This window comes from Rhinopithecus bieti, unplaced genomic scaffold (genome assembly GCF_001698545.2).
Source record: "Rhinopithecus bieti isolate Rb0 unplaced genomic scaffold, ASM169854v2 scaffold_763, whole genome shotgun sequence".
NCBI lineage: Eukaryota > Metazoa > Chordata > Mammalia > Primates > Cercopithecidae > Rhinopithecus > Rhinopithecus bieti.
In genome coordinates, this window is record NW_016803270.1 from 2,025,727 (window position 1) to 2,047,331 (window position 21,605).

The window sequence follows — 21,605 nt, forward strand, 5'->3', positions numbered from 1 at the left end:
AAAAAAAAAAAAAAAAAGGTTCACTCTAAAACCCCAGAGAAGATAACTAAACTGTAAATATTAGACTTAAAATTATTATTCTTACCATAGTGAGTCCTTAGTTGTGTCTTTATCTCACCAATTGTTTTACTTGAACCAATAGCATTTGTCAAGGGTTCTACATCAGTCTCTATAGACATAAAATAAATTTCAAAACACTTTGTAAGGTAACCATTTATATTACATATGTATTTTAGTTCTTTTTTCTTTTGAAATTTCTTTTTCTTTTCCTTTTTTTTTTAATTTAGAAACAGGATCTCGTTCTGTCACTCGGGCTGGGGTGCAGAGGTGTGAACATGGCTCACTGCAGCTTCAACCTCCTGGGCTCAAGTGGTCCTCCTGCCTCAGCCTCTCCAAGTAGCTGGGATGACAGGTGTGCACCACCACACCTGGCTAATTTTTCTATTTTTTGTAGAGACAGGGCTTTGCCGTGTTATCTTTTGAAATTTCCATCTTATTTGATATCAATCTCTATTACCTTCCTTTTCTTCCTTAAGAATAATTTCCTTTAACACTAAGAACACACTTGTAATAAGTGCTTTGAGGTTTCGTTGACTAGGTCCAACACCTGGGACTCTCACAGTTATTGTGGCATGCCCTTTTCCTTGGTGTAGGTCACACTTCACTGTTTCTTTGCATATTAATAATTTTTGCTAAAGATTTGACAGTTTCCATAATATACTGTAGCATCTCCAGATACTGATTTCCTCCTCTTCTATCTGGGGCTTGTCATTGTTCTCTCCTTATTATTTGCATAGCGATGTGACTGGGCTATTGTACTAAAGTCTCTTGCCTTTACTGTGAAGTGCTACTGCTGCTCTCCAAGGGGCAGAACCTTGCACATGCATCCAGTACCTTGGATAACATTGGTTTTAGAGGGCCGGCTTTGAATGTGTCTCTTTACATTGTTTCTCTGTTAGCTGTCTGCCTCTTTTTGTATCACACCAGAGATCAAAGAAAATTGTATAACTGCGTAACAACCTTACACCAAGATGAAAGTCAGTAGTGTAATCTCTGAATTACGTAACACAAATAAAGTACTGTATTGTAGGTGAGATTTTATAAATTTGCCTGACATTTTAATCAAATAGAGGGAATGGATAACCAGTGAAATAGTTATGTGTTGTACTCCTCTTGTCATCACAGTCTTCAGCTAGCCTTTCTGCTTTTACCTTTCTGCTTTTGCTAATTAAACATCACTTCTCAGAAACAAAAAGTAAGTAGAATAGCTTTGGAAATGCCTACACTGAGACTACTCTAAGGTAACTGTAACACTGAATTTTTATGCATTACTTTTCAAATGGATGAGTTTTAAAATCAATAATATGCTAATGTTTCACTGATAGTAAATGCTAGAGCTTAATTAAAGGATATTCATGATGAATTTTACCTATGGAACACTAACATGTAGGCACTATTATCATGAAATGTCTATACTTAATTTAACTCAGGAAACATAAATAGGTCACAAATATTAGACTCAAAAATTCTTTTTCTTACCCTGGTGACTCTTTAATTGTGCATTGATTGGTTCCTTTATTATATCTCTTCCAATAGCATCTTTTAAGAGTTCTTTATCAGTCTCTATAGAATTAAACAGATTTCAAAATACTTTATAAGGTAAACATTACTATACATGTGTATACATGTGTGTTTAATTATAGAAGGATATTCATGAAGGATTTTACCAATGTAACACTATGATATAGGTACCTATGTAATAATAACATGTAGACACTGTTGTCATTAAAGGTCTGCACTTAATTTAACTCAGGGAACATAAATAGGTCACAAATATTAGACTCAAAAATTCTTTTTCTTACGCTGGTGACTCTTTAATTGTGCATTGATTGGTCCCTTTATTATATCTCTTCCAATAGCATCTTTTGCTATGGAAAGTACTATGATATAGGTACTGTTGTCATTAAAGGTCTATACTTAATTTAACTCAGGGAATATAAATCAGCCTAAATATTAGACTTGAAAAATTCTTTCTCTTACCTTGGTGACTCTTCAGTTGTGTAATGATTGGCCCTATTATTATACCTCTTCCAACAGCATCTGCCAAGAATTCCCTATCAGTCTCTATTGAAATAAAACAGATTTCAACATATTTTATAAGGTAAACATTACCATACCTCTGTGTGTTGTGTGTGTGTGTTTAATTATGGGAGGATATTCGTGAAGAATTTTACCTGTGTAATAACATATAGGTACTATTGCCATTAAATGTCCATACTTAATTTAACTCCAGGAATATAAATAAACCATAAATATTAGTCTTGAAATTGCTTTTTCTTACCTGGGTGACTTTTTAATTGTGTCTTGATTGACTCCTTCCTTACACCTCTTCCAATAGCATATGCAAAGAAGTTCTTATCAGTCTCTATAGAAATAAAACAGATTTCAGTATATTTTGTAAGGTTATCATTACCATACTTGTGTGTGTTTGTGTGTTTAATTATAGGAAGATATTCATGAATAATTTTACTTATGTAACACTATAATACAGATATTTTGTTATTAAAGGTCTATACTTAATTTAACTCAGGGAATATAAATCAGCCGTAAATATTAGATGTAAGAAATTCTTTTTCTTACCCTGGTGACCTTTTAGTTGTGCATTGATTGATCCCTTTATTATACCTCTTCCAATAGCATCTGCCAAGTGTTCCTTATCAGTCTCTGTAGAAATAAAACAGATATCAATATATTTTGTAAGATAAACATTACCATATCTCTGAGTATATGTGTGTGTTTAATTATAGGAGGATATTCATTTAGAATTTCACCTATATAATACTAACATATTGGTACTATTGTCATTAAAGGTTCATACTTAATTTAACTCCAGGAATATGAATAAACCATAAATATTAGTCTTGAATTTTTTTTTTTACCTGGGTGACATTTAAATTGTGTTTTAATTGACCCCTTTATTATACCTCATCCAATAGTCCAATAGCATCTGCTAAGAGATCCTTATTAGTCTCTATAGAAATAAAGCAGATTTCAATATATTTTATAAGGTAAACATTTTATGTGTGTGTATGCATGTGTAGTGAGTATTTATTATTATAGTAGAAGAGTCGCAGTATAATGTCTTATTGCAGTAAGCATCACAAAACAGAATTTGAAGGGCTATTAGCAATCATATAAGCCTATTATATTGAAGTTCAGAGATGTTTCATGATTTGAACAAGACCACATCAAGATGATGACAAAACTGATGCACAAACCGACACTTTGTAATTCCTTAACCAGTGACTTTACTATATAATGGCATCTCTTATGCAAACTAAAATTATCCTAGAAAGTTTATGATGATAATATAACTTTAAATTTTACACCAATAGCACTATCTACTGTGGGATGTACCTGGTGAGATAAAACATAACATTTTTAAGAATAGGTCAATTTGCAAATCATGGTCTCCACAGTCACAGAGAGTTATTGTGGGGCAAAGTGCTTTGATTTGTTCGTAAAGACTTCATGTCATTTCTAAGATTTGTAACTATAAATCAAGTATGCATCAATAATGTAGAAAAATAATTAGATATTTTGTGGAATATGAAAATGTGACTTTCATATCTTCTTGAGTTTGTAGACTTTGTAGCTGGGGAGGATGAAGTAAGTAAACTTGTAGTAGCATAAGCATTGAGATTGCATTCCTTTCCACTGGAGTTTTTATGTGATTTGAATCTTTTGCTAGATTTGAAAACTACTGACTAGGTCATATAACAGGAAAAATACATGAAAGTTATGAAAGGCAAGTTCATATTGAAAAGGGAAAATTAGAATGGGTGACTTGGGTCAATGGTGGACCTAATATTTTGTGAAAGTTGTTTATAGCAGACTATATGCTAAAGTTGGAAACCTATAATGACCCAGATACCACAGAGTAAAGTTTTGCTCTGAAGAAATGTCTGAGCTCTTGAATAAATGTTAAGTTTTACAGTGTAACATCTGAAGCCCAAATATACCACCAGTGAAATCTAAACCAAAGTATGGACCAGCTGAGGCATCATTACCAAAATGAACTGAGACACATAAGAACGTATTTTCCATAAGTACACAGCTATATTTTGTGAACATAAGCAGATCTATAGAAACATAAAAATAGGGAATATGAGCAGTCATATTTTAGCCTCTCTGATTATTACTCTAACTAGTACACATAAGAAGGAATGGTTCATTTCAAGTGAGTATGCAAAGATTCTTAGATAATAAGAAGGAAGGCAATGAGAAGAGCATTTTAGGGGAGATAAGGTTAAGCATTTAGGAAGAGAATCTATGTGCTAAAGTAATTTACAATCTAGTAACATTCATGTTTCCTCCCTTACCATATCCTCTCATTGCTTTAATTCTTTTTAAATATGATCCTGCCTGGAATTCACAGAGATATTTTTACAAAATAAATAACATATCATGCTATATGCTTATGTAAAATGTTCAATTCAGTGTTTTTTAAGATGTTGACATATTTGTGTAGTTCTGACTACAGTCAATTTTAGATTCTACTGGAGTTTATACTAATCAAATTCCAGTGAAGTACAGAAATATTACTCCCATATATCATTATTCCTTCTTCAACATTTTTGCACTATTATGTGTATTACAACTACATATATTAAATACATTGTTATAATTGATGTTATGAGTAATTATTTATATGATACTGTGCGTTTTAATTAAGCTAAGAAAGAAGAGCAAGTACATATTTATAGTATTTACTATACTAACCTTCTTGTTTATATATTTTTTGCATTTGTTCCTGTGGATTTGAGTTACTATCCAGTGTTATTTTATTTTTTAAACTGTTTAAAAATTTTTATTTTTTTATTTCAGTAAGTTTTTGGGGAACAGGTGGTGTTTGGTTTCATGAATGTTCTTTAGTAGTTCTTTAGTAGTGAGATTTTGGAGCATCCATCACCCAAGCAGTGTACACTGTACCCAATGTGTAGTCTTTTGTCCCTTGACACCTCCTACTCTTTCCCCAAGTCTTCAAAGTCCAACATACCATTCTTATGCCTTTGCATCCTCATAGCTTAGTTCCCACATGAGTGAGAACATATAACATTTGATTTTCCATTCCTGAGTTACTTCACTTATAATAATAGTCTCCAATTCCATTCAGGTTGCTGTGAATGCCATTATTTTGTTCCTTTTTATGGCTGAGTAGTATTCCATGGTATATACACACCACATTTTCTTTATCCATTCGTTGATTGATGGGCATTTGGGCTGATTCCATATTTTTGCAATGGCAAATTGTACTGCTATAAACATACGTGTGCAAGTATTTTTTGTACAATGATTTCCTTTCCTCTGGGTAGATACCTAGAAGTGGGATTTCTGGATCAAAGGGTAGATCTACTTTTAGTTCTTTAAGGACTCTCCACACTGTTTTCCACAGTAAAAATGTTTCCTTTTCACTGCATCCATGCCAACATCTATTATTTTTTGATTTTTTGATGATGGCCATTCTTGCAGGAATGAGGTGGTATCGCATTATGGTTTTGATTTGTGTATCCCTGATAATTAGTGATGTTGAGCATTTTTCTATATGCTTATTGGCCATTTGTATATCTTCTTTTGAGAATTGTCTATTCATGCCCTTAGCCCATGTTGTTATGGGATTTTTTTTTTCTTGCTGATTTGAGTTCTTTGTAGATTCTGGATATTAGTTCTTTGTTGGATATATAGATTGTGAAGATTTTCTACCGCTCTGAGGGTTGTCTGTTAACTCTGCTGATAACTTCTTTTGCTGTGCAGAAGCTTTTTAATTTAATGAAGTCCCATCTATTTATCTTTGTTTTTGTTGCATTTGCTTTTGGGTTCTTGGTCATGAAGTCTTTGCTTAAGCCAATGTCTAGAAGGGATTTTCCAATGTTATCTTCTAGAAACTTATGGTTTCAAGTCTTAGATCCATCTCGAGTTGATTTTTTTATAAGGTGAGAGATGAGGATCCAGTTTCATTTTTCTACATGTGGCTTGACAATTATCCCAGCACCATTTGTTGAATATGGTGTTCTTTCCCCACTTCATGTTTTTGTTTGTTCTGTCAAAGATCCGTTGGCTGTAAGTATTTGGCTTTATTTCTGGGTTCTCTATTCTGTTCCATTGGTCTATGTGTTTATTTTTATACCAATACCATGCTGTTTTGGTGACTATGGCCTTATACTATAGTTTGAAGTCAGGTAATATGATCCCTTCAGATTTATTCTTTTTGCTTAGTCTTGCTTTGGCTATGTGGGCTCTTTTTTGGTTCCATATGAATTTTAGGATTTCTTTTTCTAGTTCTCTGAAGAATAATGTTGGTATTTTGATGGGAATTGCATTGAATTTGTAGATTGCTTTTGAGAATATGGTCATTTGTTTGTGTCGTCTAGGATTTCTTTCAGCAGTGTTTTGTAGTTTTCCTTGTAGAGGTCTTTCAAGTCCTTGATTAAGTATATTCCTATCTTTTTTGTTTGTTTGTTTGTTTGTTTTGGCAGCTATTGTGAAAGGAGTTGAGTTCTTGATTTGATTCTCAGCTTGGTCACTGTTGGTGTAGAGCAGCACTACTGATTTGTGTATGTTAAGTTTGTATCCTGAAACTTTGCTGAATTCATTTACGAGTGCTAGGAGCTTTTTGGATGAGTCTTTAGTGCTTTCTAGGTATATGATCATATCATCAGCAAACAGCAACAGTTTGATTTCCTCTTTACCAATTTGGATGCCCTTTGTTTCTTTTCCTTGTCTGATTGCTCTGGCTAGGACTTCCAGTACTATGTTGAATAGACGTGGTGAGATTGGGCATCCTTGTCTTGTTCCAGTTCTCAGGGGGAATGCTTTCAAAACCCGTTCGGTATAATGTTGGCTGTGTGTTTGTCATAGATAGCTTTTATTACCTTAAATTATGTTCCTTTTATGCCAATTTTGCTGAGGGTTTTAATCATAAAGGGATGCTGGATTTTGTCAAGTGCTTCTTCTGCATCTATTGAGATGATCATGTGATTGATTGTTGTTTTTAATTCTGTTTATGTGGTGTATCACATTTATTGACTTGCATATGTTAAACCATCCCTGCATACCTGGTATGAAACCCACTAGATCATGGTGGATTATCTTTTTGATATGCTCTTGGATTTGGTTTGCTAGTATTTTGTTGAGGATTTTTTCATCTATGTTCATCAGGGATATCGGTCTGTAGTTTTCTCTTTTTTTTGTTATGTCCTTCCCTGGTTTTGGTATTAGGGTGATACTGGCTTCATAGAATGATTTAGGGAGGATTCCCTCTTCTGTATCTTTTGGAATAATGTCAATAGGATTGGTACCAATTCTTCTTTGAGTGTCGGATAGTTCAGCTGTAAATCCATTTGATCCTGAACTTTTTTTTTGTTGGCAATTTTTAAATTACCATTTCAATCTTGGTGCTTGTTATTGGTCTGTTCAGAGATTCTATACCTTCCTGGTTTAATCTAAGGGGATTGTATATTTCCGTGAATTTATCCATCTCCTCTAGGTTTTCTAGTTTATATGGGTAAAGGTGTTCAGAGTAGACTTGAATAACGTTTTCTATTTCTGTGGTATCAGTTGTAATAACTCCTGTTTCATTTCTAATTGAGCTTATTTGGATCTTCTCTCTTCTTTCCTTGGTTAATCTTGCTAATGGTCTATCAATTTTATTTATCTTTTCAAATAATCAGCTTTTTGTTTCATTTATCTTTTGTATTTTTTTGTTTGCTTGTTTCATTCTTGTTTAGTTCTGCTCTGATCTTTGTTATTTCTTTTCTTCTGCTGGGTTTGGGTCTGGATTGTTCTTGTTTCTCCAATTCCATGAGGTGTGACCTTAGATTGTCTATTTGTGCTCTTTCAGACTTTTTGATTTAGGCATTTAATGCTGTGAACTTTCCTCTTAGCAGTGTTTTTGCTGTATCCCAGAGGTTTTGATTGGTTGTGTCACTATTATTGTTCAGTTCAAATAATTTTTAAATTTCTATCTTGATTTCACTCTTGACCCAGTGATCATTCAGGAGCAGGTTATTTAATTTCCATGTATTTGCATGATTTTTAGGGTTCCTTTTGGATTTGATTTCCAATTTTATTCCACTGTGGTCTGAGAGAGTACTTGATATAATTTCGATTTTCTTAAATTTACTGAGACTTGTTTTGTGGCCTGTCATATGGTCTGTCTTGGAGAATGTTCCATGTGCTGATGAATAGAATGTATATTCTGCAGTTGTTGAGTAGAATGTTCTGTAGATATCTGTTAAGTCCATTTGTTGTAGGGTAGAGTTCAAGTTCATTGTTTCTTTGTTGACTTTCTGTCTTGATGACTTGTCTAGTGCTGTCAGTGGAGTATTAAAGTCCCCCACTATTATTGTATAATCTCATTTCTTAGCTCTAGTAGTAATTGTTTTATAAACTTGACATATCCAGTATTAGGTGCATATATATTTAGAATTGTGACATTTTACTGTTGGATTAGCCCTTTTATCATTCTATAATGTCCCTCTTTGTCATTTTTAACTGCTGTTGGTTTAAGGTTTGTTTTGTCCAATATAAGAATAGCTACTCCTGTTTGCTTTTGATGTCCATTTGCACAGAACATCTTTTTCCACACTTTTACCTTAAGTTTATGTGAGTCCTTTTGTGTTGAGTCTCCTGAAGACAGCAGAAACTTGGTTGGTGAATTCTTATCTATTCTGCAATTCTGTATCTTTTAAGTGGAGCATTTAGGTCATTTACATTCAATGTTAGTATTGAGATGTGAGGTACTATTCCATTCATCATACCATTTGTAGCCTGAATACTTCCCCTCCCCCCACCCCACTGTGTTAATGTTATATGGGTCCTGTGAGATTTATGTTTTAAGGAGGTTCTATTTTGGTGTATTTTGAGTGTTTGAAGATTTAGAGCTCCTTTTAGCAGTTCTTATAGTACTGGCTAGGTAGTTGCAAATTATCTCAGCATTTGCTTATCTGGAAAAGACTGTATCTTTCCTTCATTTATGAAGCTCAGTTTCACTGGATACAAAATTTTTGACTGATTATTGTTTCATTTAAGGAGGCTAAAAATAGGACCCCAATTCCTTCTAACATGTAAGGTTTCTGCTGAGAAGCCTGCTGTTAATATGACAGGTTTTCCTTTATAGGTTACCTGATGCTTTTGCCTCACAGCTCTTAAGATTCTTTTCTTTATCTTGACTTTAGATAACCTGATGACTATATGCCTACATGATGATCTTTTTGCAATGAATTTCCCAGGTGTTCTTTGATCTTCTTGTGTTTAGATGTCTAGATCTCTAGCAAGGTTGGAGAAGTTTTTCTTGATTATTCTCTCAAATATGTTTCCAAACTTTTAGATTTTTCTTCTTCTCAGGAACTCCAATTATTCTCAGGTTTGAACATTTAACATAGTCCCAAACTTCTTGGAGTCTTTGTTCATTTTTCAAAATTCTTGTTTCTTTGTGTGTGATGGATTGAGTTAATTCAAAAGCCTTGTCATCGAGCTCTGAAGTTCTTTCTTCTGCTTGTTCAATTCTATTGTGGAGACTTCCCAGTGCACTTAGCATTTCTCTAAGTGTGTCCTTGAGCCAGGAAGAGAGGCATCACCAGAAATCAACCTTGGCAGCCCTTTGATTTTGAAGTTTTAGTGTTCAGAACTGTGAGAAAATCAATTTCTGATGTTTAAGGCACCCAGTGCAGTATTTTGTTCTGGCAATCTGGGCAGTGAATACACACATTGTCACCATACCCCCTTTTATGCTTTAATTATGGTTTCCTTGAATTCTGTGAACCTATTTATAATAACTGCTTTGTAGTCTTTGCTAAGTCTAACATCTTGGACTCCCACAGAATTTTTTGTTGCCTACTTTTCTTCCCCCTGTGTATGGGTTATGCTTTACTGTTTCTTTGAATGGCTCATAATTTTAAACTAAAAACTAGGCATTTTATTTTTATTTATTTATAATGTATTTATGTTAAAATTTCAACTTTCTTTGATTCAGGGGTTACATGTGCAGGTTTGTTACCTGGGCATATTGCATGTCACTGAGGCTTGGAGTATGAATGATCCTATCACCAAAGTAGTGAGCACAGTACCCCATAAGTAGTTTTTTACCTCCCACCCCCTGACTACCTCTCTACCAGTAGTCCCTGGTGTCTATTTTTACCATATTTATGTCCATATCTACCCAATGCTTAGCGTCCACTTATAAGTGAGGACACACTGTATTTGGTTTACTGTTCCCAGGGTTAATTTGCATAGGTTAATGGCCTCTGGCTGCATCCATGTTGCTGCAACAGACATAATTTCACTCTTTTTTATGGCTGTATAGTATTCCATGACATATATATGTACCAGATTTTCTTTATCCAATCCCCCACTGATGGGCACTTAGGTTGATTCCATGTCTTTGTGATTGTGAATAGTGTTGCAATGAGCATGTAAGTGCATGTGTCTTTTTAGCAGAATCATTTATTTTCTTTTGGATACATATCCAGTAATGGGATTGCTGGATAGGATGGCAGTTCTGTTTTAAGTTCTTTGGGAAATCTCCACACTACTTTCCACAGTGGCTGAACTAATGTACATTCCCACCTACAGCCTTTCCAGCATCTGTTTTTTATTTTTATTTTTAAATAATAGCCATTCTGACTGGTATTAGATGGTATCTCACTGTGGTTTTGATTCGCATTTCTCTGATGATTAGTGATGTGGAGCATTTTTTCATGTTTGTTGGCAGCTTGTATATCTTCTTTTGAGAAGTGTCTATTCATGTCTTTTGCTCACTCTTTAATGGGGCTGTTTTTTGCTTGCTGAACTGTTTATGTTCCTTACAGATTCTGGATATAGACCTTTGTCTTATCCATAGTTTGTGAGTATTTTCTCCCATTATGTTGGTTGTCTGTTTACTCTGTTAGTAGTTTCTTTTGCTCTGCAGAAGCTCTTTCGTTTAATTAGGTCCCACTTGTCAATTTTTGGTTTTGTGGAAATTGCTTTTGAGGACTTAGTCATCAATTATTTTCCAAGGCCAATGTCCAGAATGGTGTTTCCTAATTTTTCTTTTAGGATTCTTATAGCTTGAAGTCTTACATTTAAATTTGTAATCTATCCTGAGTTAATTTTTGTATATGGTGAAAGGTAGGGGTCCAGTTTCATCTACATATGGCTAGCCAGCTATCTCAGCACCATTTATTGCATAGGGAATCCTTTCTCCATTGCTTATTTTTGTTGACTTTGTCAAATATCAGATAGCTGTAGGTGTGTGGCTTTCTTTCTGGGTTCTGTATTCTGTTCCACTGGTCCACACGTCCGTTTTTGTATCAGTATCACACTGTTTTGGTTAATGTAGCCTTATGGTATAGTTTGAAGTCAGGTAATGTGATACTACAAGCTTTGTTCTTTTTGCTTATGATTGCTTTGGGTATTCAGGCTCTTTTTTTTTTTTTGGTTCCTATGAATTTTAGAATAAAAACTGGATATTTTGGATATTTTGGATGATATTATAGACAAATCTAGATATTGATTTATTCATCATATTTCAAAACTTATTGTTTGCTTTTTAGTGATTTCTTTTGACTATTTTACATTATTTTTCTCCACTACAAGAAGATGCTAATATTGTTCCTCCGGGAGCACTGCTTTTGGTATGCACACTGCCACTTTTGAATGATAGTGGTTTCAGGGGGACTCTCTTTAATGGCCTCTTTCCCTTATTTCTCTGTTAAGCTCCCTGCCTCTTTCAGTATCTCACCAAAGATCAAGGAAAAATATGCCTAACATTGTTATTCCAGAAGTAAATTTAGTTGTGTAATCACTAAATTGTGGAACACAACTAAATAACTTTACTGTAGCTGAGATATTGTAAATTTACCTGATATTTTTATCAAATAGAGAGAAGGGGTAGCCAATAAAATGACTATCTGTTATATTCCTCTTCTTATCACATTCACAAGTTAGTCTGTATGCTTTTCCAAATTTAAGGCAACTTTCCTCTCTAAGCCAGAAATATAAAATGATAAGTACAGCATCTGTTTTCATTTTTTTCAATTTTCATTTTAAGTTCGGGGTACAAGCGCAAGTTTGTTACATAGGTAAACTTGTGTCATGGGGGTTTGTTGTATAGATTATTTCATCACCCAAGTATTAATCCTAGTACCCATTAGTTATTTTTCCTGATCCTGTCCCTCTTTCATCCTCCACTCTCCAAAAGGCCCCAGTGTGTGTTGTTCCCCTCTATGTGTCCATATGTTCTCATCATTTAGCTCCCATTTATAGGTGAGGACATGCAGTATTTGGTTTACTATTCCTGTGTTAGTTTGCTAAGGATAATGGCCTCCAGCTCCATCAATGTCCCTGCAAAGGACATGATCTTGTTTCTTTTTTATGTCTGCATAGTATTCCATGGTGTATATGTGCCAACTTTTCTTTATCTAGTCTATTACTGATGGGCATTTGGGTTGATTTCATGTCTTTGCTATTGTGAATAGTGCTGCATTACTAAGGGTAAAGGTTCAATTCAACCAGAAGATCTAACTATCCTAAATATAAGCATCTAACACATGAGCACCCAGATTCATAAAGCAAGTTCTTAGAGACCTTCAAAGAGACTTAAGCTCCAACACAATAATAGTGGGAGACTTCAACACCCCACTGAGAATATTAGACAGATAATTGAGACAGAAAATTGTATCAGAGATATTCAGGACCTGAAGTCAGCATTGAATTACAGTATAGCATTTGAAATAATAGCATCAAGCATACATTTGGGTCACAACAGCCTTGCATTTTTATGGATTCTTTACCAATAAATAAATTCTAAAACTAATTATATCTAACTAATGTTCCATTGGTAGCAAATACTAGAGTTCCACAAATTACAGGAGGAAATTTATGAAGATATTTTCTCATGTAATGATAACTTACAGCTACAGTCATCATCAAAGAACCAGATTTAATTTAACTTCAGAGCTAAATAGGCCATTAACAGGAGGCTTGAAAAATTCTTGTTCTTACCTGCATGCCTCTTTGACTGTATGTTGATTAGATGTTTTATTATATCTTTTTCATTAACACCTTTCAAGTGTTTTAGGCCAGTCTCTATAAAAACAAAACAGATTTTCAAAATGCTTTGAAAGGTAAATTGTAACATATGTCTGTGTCTGTGTGTATGTGATGGTATATTTGTACATGTAAGTAGTAATAACTTAATTAGCATCAGTCATTAAAGAAGATGAATTAGTAAAAAAAAAAAAAAAGCTCTGGACTGCAGAATTACAAAGCTTTAGAATTGGAGGCATTCTTAGCAATCATATAAGCCTAGAGAAGTTTAGTGATTTGAACAAAAATCAGATATATAGTTAACTATAAAACTTATACAGAAATAGATGTTCGTTATTCCTTAATCAGTGCTTTCTTCCATACAATGCTGCCTCTTCTGCAAACTGAAATCATCCTAGAGAGTTTATGATAAGAATATAATTTTTAAGCATCTTCATACTTCATACAAGCATATCCATACACCAGGTATGGAGATACCTGGTGAGGTGGAATATAATTTTATTCACAAGTCAACTTGTGAACTATGGTCTTTATAGTTACAGAAAGTTAACCATCAGGGGGAAATTCTCTGATTCTTCTAAGAATATTTTAGACCCTTTTTATGTCATGTAACTAAAAGTTATGTGACAGCAGTGATTATTGTGGACTGGTAGAAAGTGCCCTCTCAGGTCCATTTAGAATGTAGACTTTGTAGATGGGGAGGAAGAAATGGGTGATTTTGCATTCGTATCAGCATTGAGATTGGATTCCTTTCCCTTTGAGTTTTGATATGATTTGAACTTTTTGCTTGCTTTTGAAACAACTACTAGGGTCAATGATAGAAAAATAAAATCAAAATTAATAAAGGGAATTCATATTAAAAATCGAATAATCTGGATTTATGAAACTGGGTCATCTACTGGGCCTCAAGTTGTGTGGGTGAACTTGGGTCTTAGCAGAGCATGTGACTGTAGGGTGAGTGAATTTTTCTTCAGTTTTTGTACTATCAACTCTAGAATTTCCTTTTTTTGTGTGAGCAACAAGACTGTTTATTTCACCTGAGTGCAGGCGGGCTGAGTCCGAAAAGAGAGTCAGTGAAGGGGAGATAGGGGTGGGGCCGTTTTATAAGATTTGGGTAGGTAAAGGAAAATCACAGTCAAAAGAGGGTTGTTCTCTGGTAGGTAGGAGTGAGGGTCACAAGGTGCTCTATGAGGGAGCTTTTTGAGCCAAGATGAGCCAGGAGAAGGAATTTCACAAGGTAATGTCATCAGTTAAGGCAGGAACAGGCCATCTGGATGTATACGTGCAGGTCACAGGGGATACGATGGCTTAGCTTGGGCTCAGAGGCCTGACATTTCTGTCTTCTTAATAAGAAAAATAAAATGAAGTAGTGGTAAAGTATTGGGGTGGCAAAAATTTTGGGGGGTGGTATGGAGAGATAATGGGCGATGTTTCTCAGGGCTGCTTTGAGCGGGATTGGGGCGGCGTGGGAACCTAGAGTGGGAGAGATTAAGCTGAAGGAAGACTTTGTGGTAAGGGGTGATATTGTGGGGTTGTTAGAAGGAGCATTTGTCATATAGAATGATTGGTGATGTCCTGGATACGGTTTTGTATGAATTGAAAAACTAAATGGAAGAGAAGGAGAAAAACAGGTATTAAAGGACTAAGAATTGGGAGGACCCATGACATCCAATCAGAGACTGCCTAAGGAGGTTCAGCATAATTACTCGCTTGGTTGGTGAGATTTTAGGCTCTATCCAAGTTTTTGGGGTGCAGTTCAAGTTGGGCTGGTGTCTGGAAAGAGACTGGGGCCTAATAAAAAGAAGTGTCCATACAGGAGCTCAAATGGGCTGTACCCTGTCACATTCTGAGGACAGGCCTGAATTCTGAGAAGGGCAAGTGGTAAAAGTATTGTCTAGTCCTTTTTCAGTTAGTGGCTGAGCTTGGTGAGGTGTGTTTTTAAAAGACCATTAGTCCATTCTACCTCTCCTGAAGAATAAGGATGGTAAGGGATATAAAGGTTTCACTGAATACCAAGAGCCTGAAAAACTGCTTGGGTGATTTGACTAATAAAGGCTAGTCCGTTATTGGACTGTATAGAGCTGGGAAGGCCAAACTGAGGAATTGTGTGTGACAGAAGGGAAGAAATGACCAGGCCTTCTCAGACCCTGTGGGAAAGGTCTTTAAAAGTATTAAAGCAGGCCGGGCGCGGTGGCTCAAGCCTGTAATCCCAACACTTTGGGAGGCCGAGACGGGCGGATCACGAGGTCAGGAGATCGAGACCATCCTGGCTAACACGGTCCGTCTCTACTAAAAAATACAAAAAACTAGCCGGACGAGGTGGCGGGCGCCTGTAGTCCCAGCTACTCGGGAGGCTGAGGCAGGAGAATGGAGTAAACCCGGGAGGCGGAGCTTGCAGTGAGGTGACATCCGGCCACTGCACTCCAGCCCGGGCAACAGAGCGAGACTCTGTCTCAAAAAAAAAAAAAAAGTATTAAAGCAGCAGCAGTCGCTGCATGCAGACATAAGGGCTAGGCTAAAACAGTAAGGTCAAGTTGTTTGGACAGAAAGGCTACAGAGCGTGGTCCTGGCTCTTGTGTAAGAATTCTGACCACACTAACCATGCCTAGGAAGGAAAGGAGTTGTTGTTTTGTAGAAGGGATTGGGGTTTAGGAGATTAGCCAGACATGATCCGCAGGGAGAGCATGTGTGTTTTCATGAGAATTATGCCAAGATAGGTGACAGATGAGGAAGAAATTTGGGCTTGACTGAAGTAATGGGGGCTGTCTGTGAAGCCTTGTGGCAGTACAGCCCAGGTAATTTGCTGAGCCTGATGGATGTCAGGGTCAGTCCAAGTGAAAGCAAAGAGAGGCTGGGATGAAGGGTGCAAAGGAATAGTAAAGAAAGCATGTTNTCGTCCTGGCTCTTGTGTAAGAATTCTGACCACACTAACCATGCCTAGGAAGGAAAGGAGTTGTTGTTTTGTAGAAGGGATTGGGGTTTAGGAGATTAGCCAGACATGATCCGCAGGGAGAGCATGTGTGTTTTCATGAGAATTATGCCAAGATAGGTGACAGATGAGGAAGAAATTTGGGCTTGACTGAAGTAATGGGGCTGTCTGTGAAGCCTTGTGGCAGTACAGCCCAGGTAATTTGCTGAGCCTGATGGATGTCAGGGTCAGTCCAAGTGAAAGCAAAGAGAGGCTGGGATGAAGGGTGCAAAGGAATAGTAAAGAAAGCATGTTTGAGATCCAGAACAGAATACTGGGTTGTGAAGGGAGGTATTGAGAATAGGAGAGTATAAGGGTTTGGCACCACGGGGTGGATAGGCCAGACAATTTGGTTGATAAGGTGCAGATCCTGAACTAACCTGTAAGCCTTGTCTGGTTTTAGGACAGGTAAAATGGGGGAATTGTAAGGGAAGTTTATAGGTTTATATAGTTTATATAGCATGTGATAACAGGCTTTAATCCTTTTAAAGCATGCTGTGGGATGGGATACTGGCATTGAGCAGGGTAAGGGTGATTAGGTTTTAATGGGATGGTAAGGGATGCATGATCAGTCGCTAAGGAGGCAGTAGAGGTGTCCTATACTTGTGGTTTAAGGTGGGGAGATACAAGGGGAGGATGTGAAGGAGGCTTTGAACTGGGGGAAAAAGTGGCAATGAGGTGTGGCTGTAGCCCAGGAATAGTCAGGGAAGCAGATAATTAAAATGTCTCAACCTAATAAGAGAGCTAGGCAGGTGGGGATAACTAAAAAGGAGTGCATAAAAGACTGTTGTCCAAGCCGGCACCAGAGTTGGGGAGTTTTAACAGGTTTAGAAGCCTGGCCGTCAATACCCACAACAGTTATGGAGGCAAAGGAAACAGGCCTTTGAAAAGAATGTAATGTGGAGTGAGTAGCCTCTGTATTGATTAAGAAGGGGATGGACTGATCCTCCACTGTGAGAGTTACCTAAAGTGTCTGTGATGGTCCTGTAGGCTTCCGAGGCAATCGGGCAGCGTCAGTCTTTAGCCACTAAGCCAAGAAGATCTGGGAAGGAGTCAGTCAGAGAGCCCTGGACCAGAGTTCCAGGGGCTCTGGGAGTGGCTGGCAGGCGAGGTGGACAGTCCAATTTCCAGTGGGGTCCCATACAGATGGGACACAACTTAGGAGGAATCCCGGGCTGCAGGCATTCCTTGGCCCAGTGGCCAGATTTCTGGCACTTGAAGAAAGTTCCTTGGGAAGCAGTCCTGGAGGAACGCCTGGTCACTGTGGTTTAGGCATTTGGAAGTTCTTGTGTGCTGGAGATGTGGCTGGGATTTTGTCTCACAGTGGAGGCACGTAATTGTAACTTTTCTTTATTATTGTACACCTTGAAGGCGAGGCTAATTAAGTCCTGTTGTGGGGTTTGAGGTTTATTTAACAATAATTATTACATTGCCCTTAATATTTACAGGTATAATATGTATAACAATAGCACAAATACTGGGGAAAGAGAATAAAGCTATATATATTATTTAATGTCGGGAGTGGATTGGGTAATAAAATAAAATGCATATTGAGAATAAGACGGCCTTCTGACTTTCCAGGGTCTAGGGCTGTAAAACTTCTAGGGTTGCTGCCAAATGAGCCATGAACTGGGCTGGGTTTTTATATTTGATGAAAAAGAGCCTAAATGCTAACTGATTTGGGAGAGGTCGGATAAAGAAAAGGAGCATTAACCTTGACTATGCCTTTAGCTTCAGCCACCTTTTAAGAGGAAATTGCTGGGCAGGTGGGGGAGGGCTAGTGGTAGAATGAAACTGTAAGCTGGACCAGGTGTGAGGAGGGGAGGTGATAAAAGAATTATAGGGTGGGGGAGTGGAGGCTGAGGAAGAACTGGGACCTGGCGAGGAGCAGCCTGGGGAGGAGGGGAGAGGTCAGATGGGTCTGTAGAAAAGGAAGATTCAAAAGACTCAGCGACGCTTGAGGCTGGGACTGAGGGGACAGGCGGGAGGGGAAGAAGGAAGATTTGGGATGAGTCTCATTGGGAGCAGAGACTAGGGAGGGACCAATGTGTAAAAGAATGCCTGGGCATCAGGCACCTCAGACCGTTTGCCCATTTTACGACAAGAATTATTTAGGTCTTGTAGGATGGAGAAATTGAAAGTGCCATTTTCTGGCTATTTGGAACCATTGTCAAGTTTGTATTGGGGTCAAGCAGTATTGCAGAAGAAAATAAGACATTTAGATTTTAGGTCAGGTGAGAGTTGAAGAGGTTTTAAGTTCTTGAGAACACAGGCTAAGGGAGAAGGAGGAGGAATGGAGGGTGAAAGGTTGCCCATAGTGAAGGAGGCAGGTTTAAAGAGAAGGGGTAGAGACACGGAGAGAAGGGGTGGGGGGTGCTTGCCCCCTAGGAAAGCGGTGCTTGCCACTAAGGGTGAAGGACCAAGGCAGGTGTCCCCGCGTGGTCAGACACCCCTGAAACGTGGGTGAATAATCAGGCAGGCGTCCCCGTGTGATTAAACACCAAGGGAAGACTGTCTTCCCGAGTCTGTGACTGGCGCCGGAGTTTTGGGTCCACCGATAAAATGCATCTCCTTTGTCTCTATCAGGGAAGGAAAGGAACTGAAATGAAGAGAAGGGAGAGATTGAAATGTGGCACCAAGATTGAAAGGAGAAAAGAGGTTGAGGGATAGTGAGAGAGGTTGGAGAAGAGACTAAAGAGAGGCCGCTTACCCGACTTAAAATTGGTGAGATGTTCCTGGGGTTGGTTAGTCTGAGGACCAGAGGCCATAGGTGGATCTTTCACAGAACAAAGAGCAGGAGGACAGGGGATTGATCTCCCAAGGGAGGTCCCCCAATCCGAGTCACGGCACCAAAATTTCACTCGCGTCCGTGTGAAGAGACAACCAAACAGGCTTTGTGTGGGCAACAAGGCTGTTTATTTCACCTGGGTGCAGGCGGGCCGAGTTCGAAAAGAGAGTCAGCGAAGGGAGATAAGGGTGGGGCCGTTTTATAAGATTTGGGTAGGTAAAGGAAAATTACAGTCAAAGCGGGGTTGTTCTCTGGTGGGCAGGAGTGAGGGTCACAAGGTGCTCAGTGGGGAGCTTTTGAGCCAAGATGAGCCAGGAGAAGGAATTTCACAAGGTAATGTCATCAGTTAAGGCAGGAACAGGCCCTTTTCACTTCTTTTGTGGTGGAATGTCATCAGTTAAGGCAGGAACAGGCCATCTGGATGTATACATGCAGGTCACAGGGGATATGATGCCTTAGCTTAGGCTCAGAGGCCTGACAACATGCAGAATCATCTGTGAACCAGGCCTTAGTCTTTTCTTCCTCTGTCCACTGATCATAAGGAACTCCCCATAAGGCCATTGGTGCAGGCTGAGGGAGAGCAGGCAGGGTGGCAGGAGTGGGGACCATGGGCATTTGAGCCACTTCCTCATGTAACTTACTTGTGCCTTCAGGACCTGCTCAAGCCCGATCATGTACATACCACTTCCATTTGATGATGGAATGCTGCTGTGCATGCCCCACTCTATGGCTACACAGGTCAGCAAGCACCCAGTTCATGATAGGTAGTTCAGGTCACATGGTGACTAGATGACCCATAGTCAAATGTTCAGTTTCTACCAAAACCCAGTAACAGGACAAGAGCTGTCTCTCAAAAGGAGGGCATCTTTTTTCTGTGCTGGATGCTTCCTGCCCTCGCACATTGGACTCCAAGTTCTTCAGATTTCTGCTCATATAAATTAGAAAACTCAAGCAGTTCTTTTGGAGTGTAGTGCACTTCCATGTGGGTTACACTTTGAACCTTACCTCTAGGGAACTGCTGGGACTTTAGTCTAGTTATAGGTCTAGAAGCAAACAGGGATGTTGGGGGTGGTTCCTGAGGAGAATAAACATTATCTTGTCTGGCAACTGCCTCAGGGGAGGCCATCACTGTTGCCTCAGGCAGCACAGAGTTTATCTTCCCAGACAAAGATGCAAAGGCTTGTGGCAGCATGGGTTGGGGAGGGGATGTTGCCACTATTGGGGATGGGGAAGCTGTTTCTTCTGATAAAAAAGATTCATCAGAGTTTACAAACTCAGTGTCTCCAGCTTCATTTGGTCCTTCCACACATCCCCATTCCAAGTTGCAGGATCCCATTCTTTTTCAATCAATGCCCTCACTTTAAGAGTAGACACCTGGGAAGGTTGTGCATGCACCTTTCATTGCAGGTCAGCCACTTGCATGATAAGAGCTTGTGTATGTTTTTCTACAATTTCAGCTCTTTATCAGTGTTCTCCACACTATTAGAAGTAGAGTCCTTAACATTTTTGTGTTTAATCATATTAAGCAGCCAACTCCAGAAACCCCAAAACCAACAAAAGAAACTCCATCCTTAATATTCTGTTCCTCTAGAACCACTCCTGGTACCAAAATCTGTATTAGTTAGGATTCTCTAGAGGGAAAGAAGTAATAGAAGATAGATATAGATATAGATATAGATAGATGGGAGTTTATTAAGTATTAACTTACATGAGGGCAGGAAGCATCTGCACAGGAGAAAGATGTAGGCTGGGAGGCTAGGCCAGTCCAGTCTTTTCACATTTTTCACCCGCTTTATATTCTAGCCATGCTGGCAGCTGATTAGATGGTGCCCACCCAGATTAAGGATGTGTCTGCCTTTCCCAGCCCACTGACTCAAATGTTAATCTCCTTTGGCAACACCCTCACAGACACACCAGGATCAATACTTTGAATCCTTCAATCCAATCAAGTTGACGGTATTAACCATCATAACACACAATCACTTTTGGATGAGAGTTGTTTTAATAGGGCTCTCTTTGTCTGGCTCTTTCCCTTATGTCTCTGTTAAGCTCTCTGCCTCTTTGGGTACAATATCAAAAATTAAGGAGAAGTGTGTTACTGTTTCACCACTAAATATGCAATAGTACAGTTTTTGAAATATATAACAAAACTAAAGCAGTTGAAACATTGTCAATTTGCCTGACAACATAATGATATAAGAGTGAATGGGTAACCAATGAAATAATTATCAGTTATATTCACCTTGTTATGTTCATAAGCTAGCAATTCTGCTTTTGCAAACACAAAGCAACTTTCCTAATTAGCCATAAATAGAAAGTAAATTGAAGAGCTTTTGAAATATTTCTGCAAACATATTCTAAGGTCATTATAGCATTAGACTTCTATGGGTAACATTTTTTAATTAAATAATTTATTTATTTTTTATTATACTTTAAGTTCTAGGGTACATGTGCATAACGTGCAGGTTTGTTACATATGTATACTTGTGCCATGTTGCTGTGCTGCACCCATCAACTCGTCATTTACATCAGGTATAACTCCCAATGCACTCCCTACCCCCCCCCTCGCCGTGAAAGGCCCTGGTGTGTGATGTTCCCCTTCCTGAGTCCAGGTGATCTCATTGTTCACTTCCCACCTATGAGTGAGAACATGTGGTGTTTGGTTTTCTGTTCTTGTGATAGTTTGCTGAGAATGATGGTTTCCAGCTGCATCCATGTCCCTACAAAGGACACAAACTCATCCTTTTTTATGGCTGCATA

The 21,605-nt window shown here is 38.1% G+C and overlaps 1 protein-coding gene across 1 annotated transcript in view; it reads right to left on the minus strand.

Annotated features, from left to right (window-relative positions):
* LOC108529416 (coiled-coil domain-containing protein 7-like) overlaps positions 1–21,605 on the minus strand; it is a 216,486-nt gene that overhangs the window by 27,287 nt on the left and 167,594 nt on the right. Inside the window, exons 14-19 of the mRNA XM_017871734.1 lie at positions 13,045–13,128; positions 2,641–2,724; positions 2,342–2,425; positions 2,041–2,124; positions 1,540–1,623; positions 86–169 (exon numbers count right to left, since the gene is read on the minus strand). Coding sequence (XP_017727223.1) covers positions 86–169; positions 1,540–1,623; positions 2,041–2,124; positions 2,342–2,425; positions 2,641–2,724; positions 13,045–13,128 — 504 coding nt within the window. The remainder of the gene's footprint in view (positions 1–85; positions 170–1,539; positions 1,624–2,040; positions 2,125–2,341; positions 2,426–2,640; positions 2,725–13,044; positions 13,129–21,605) is intronic.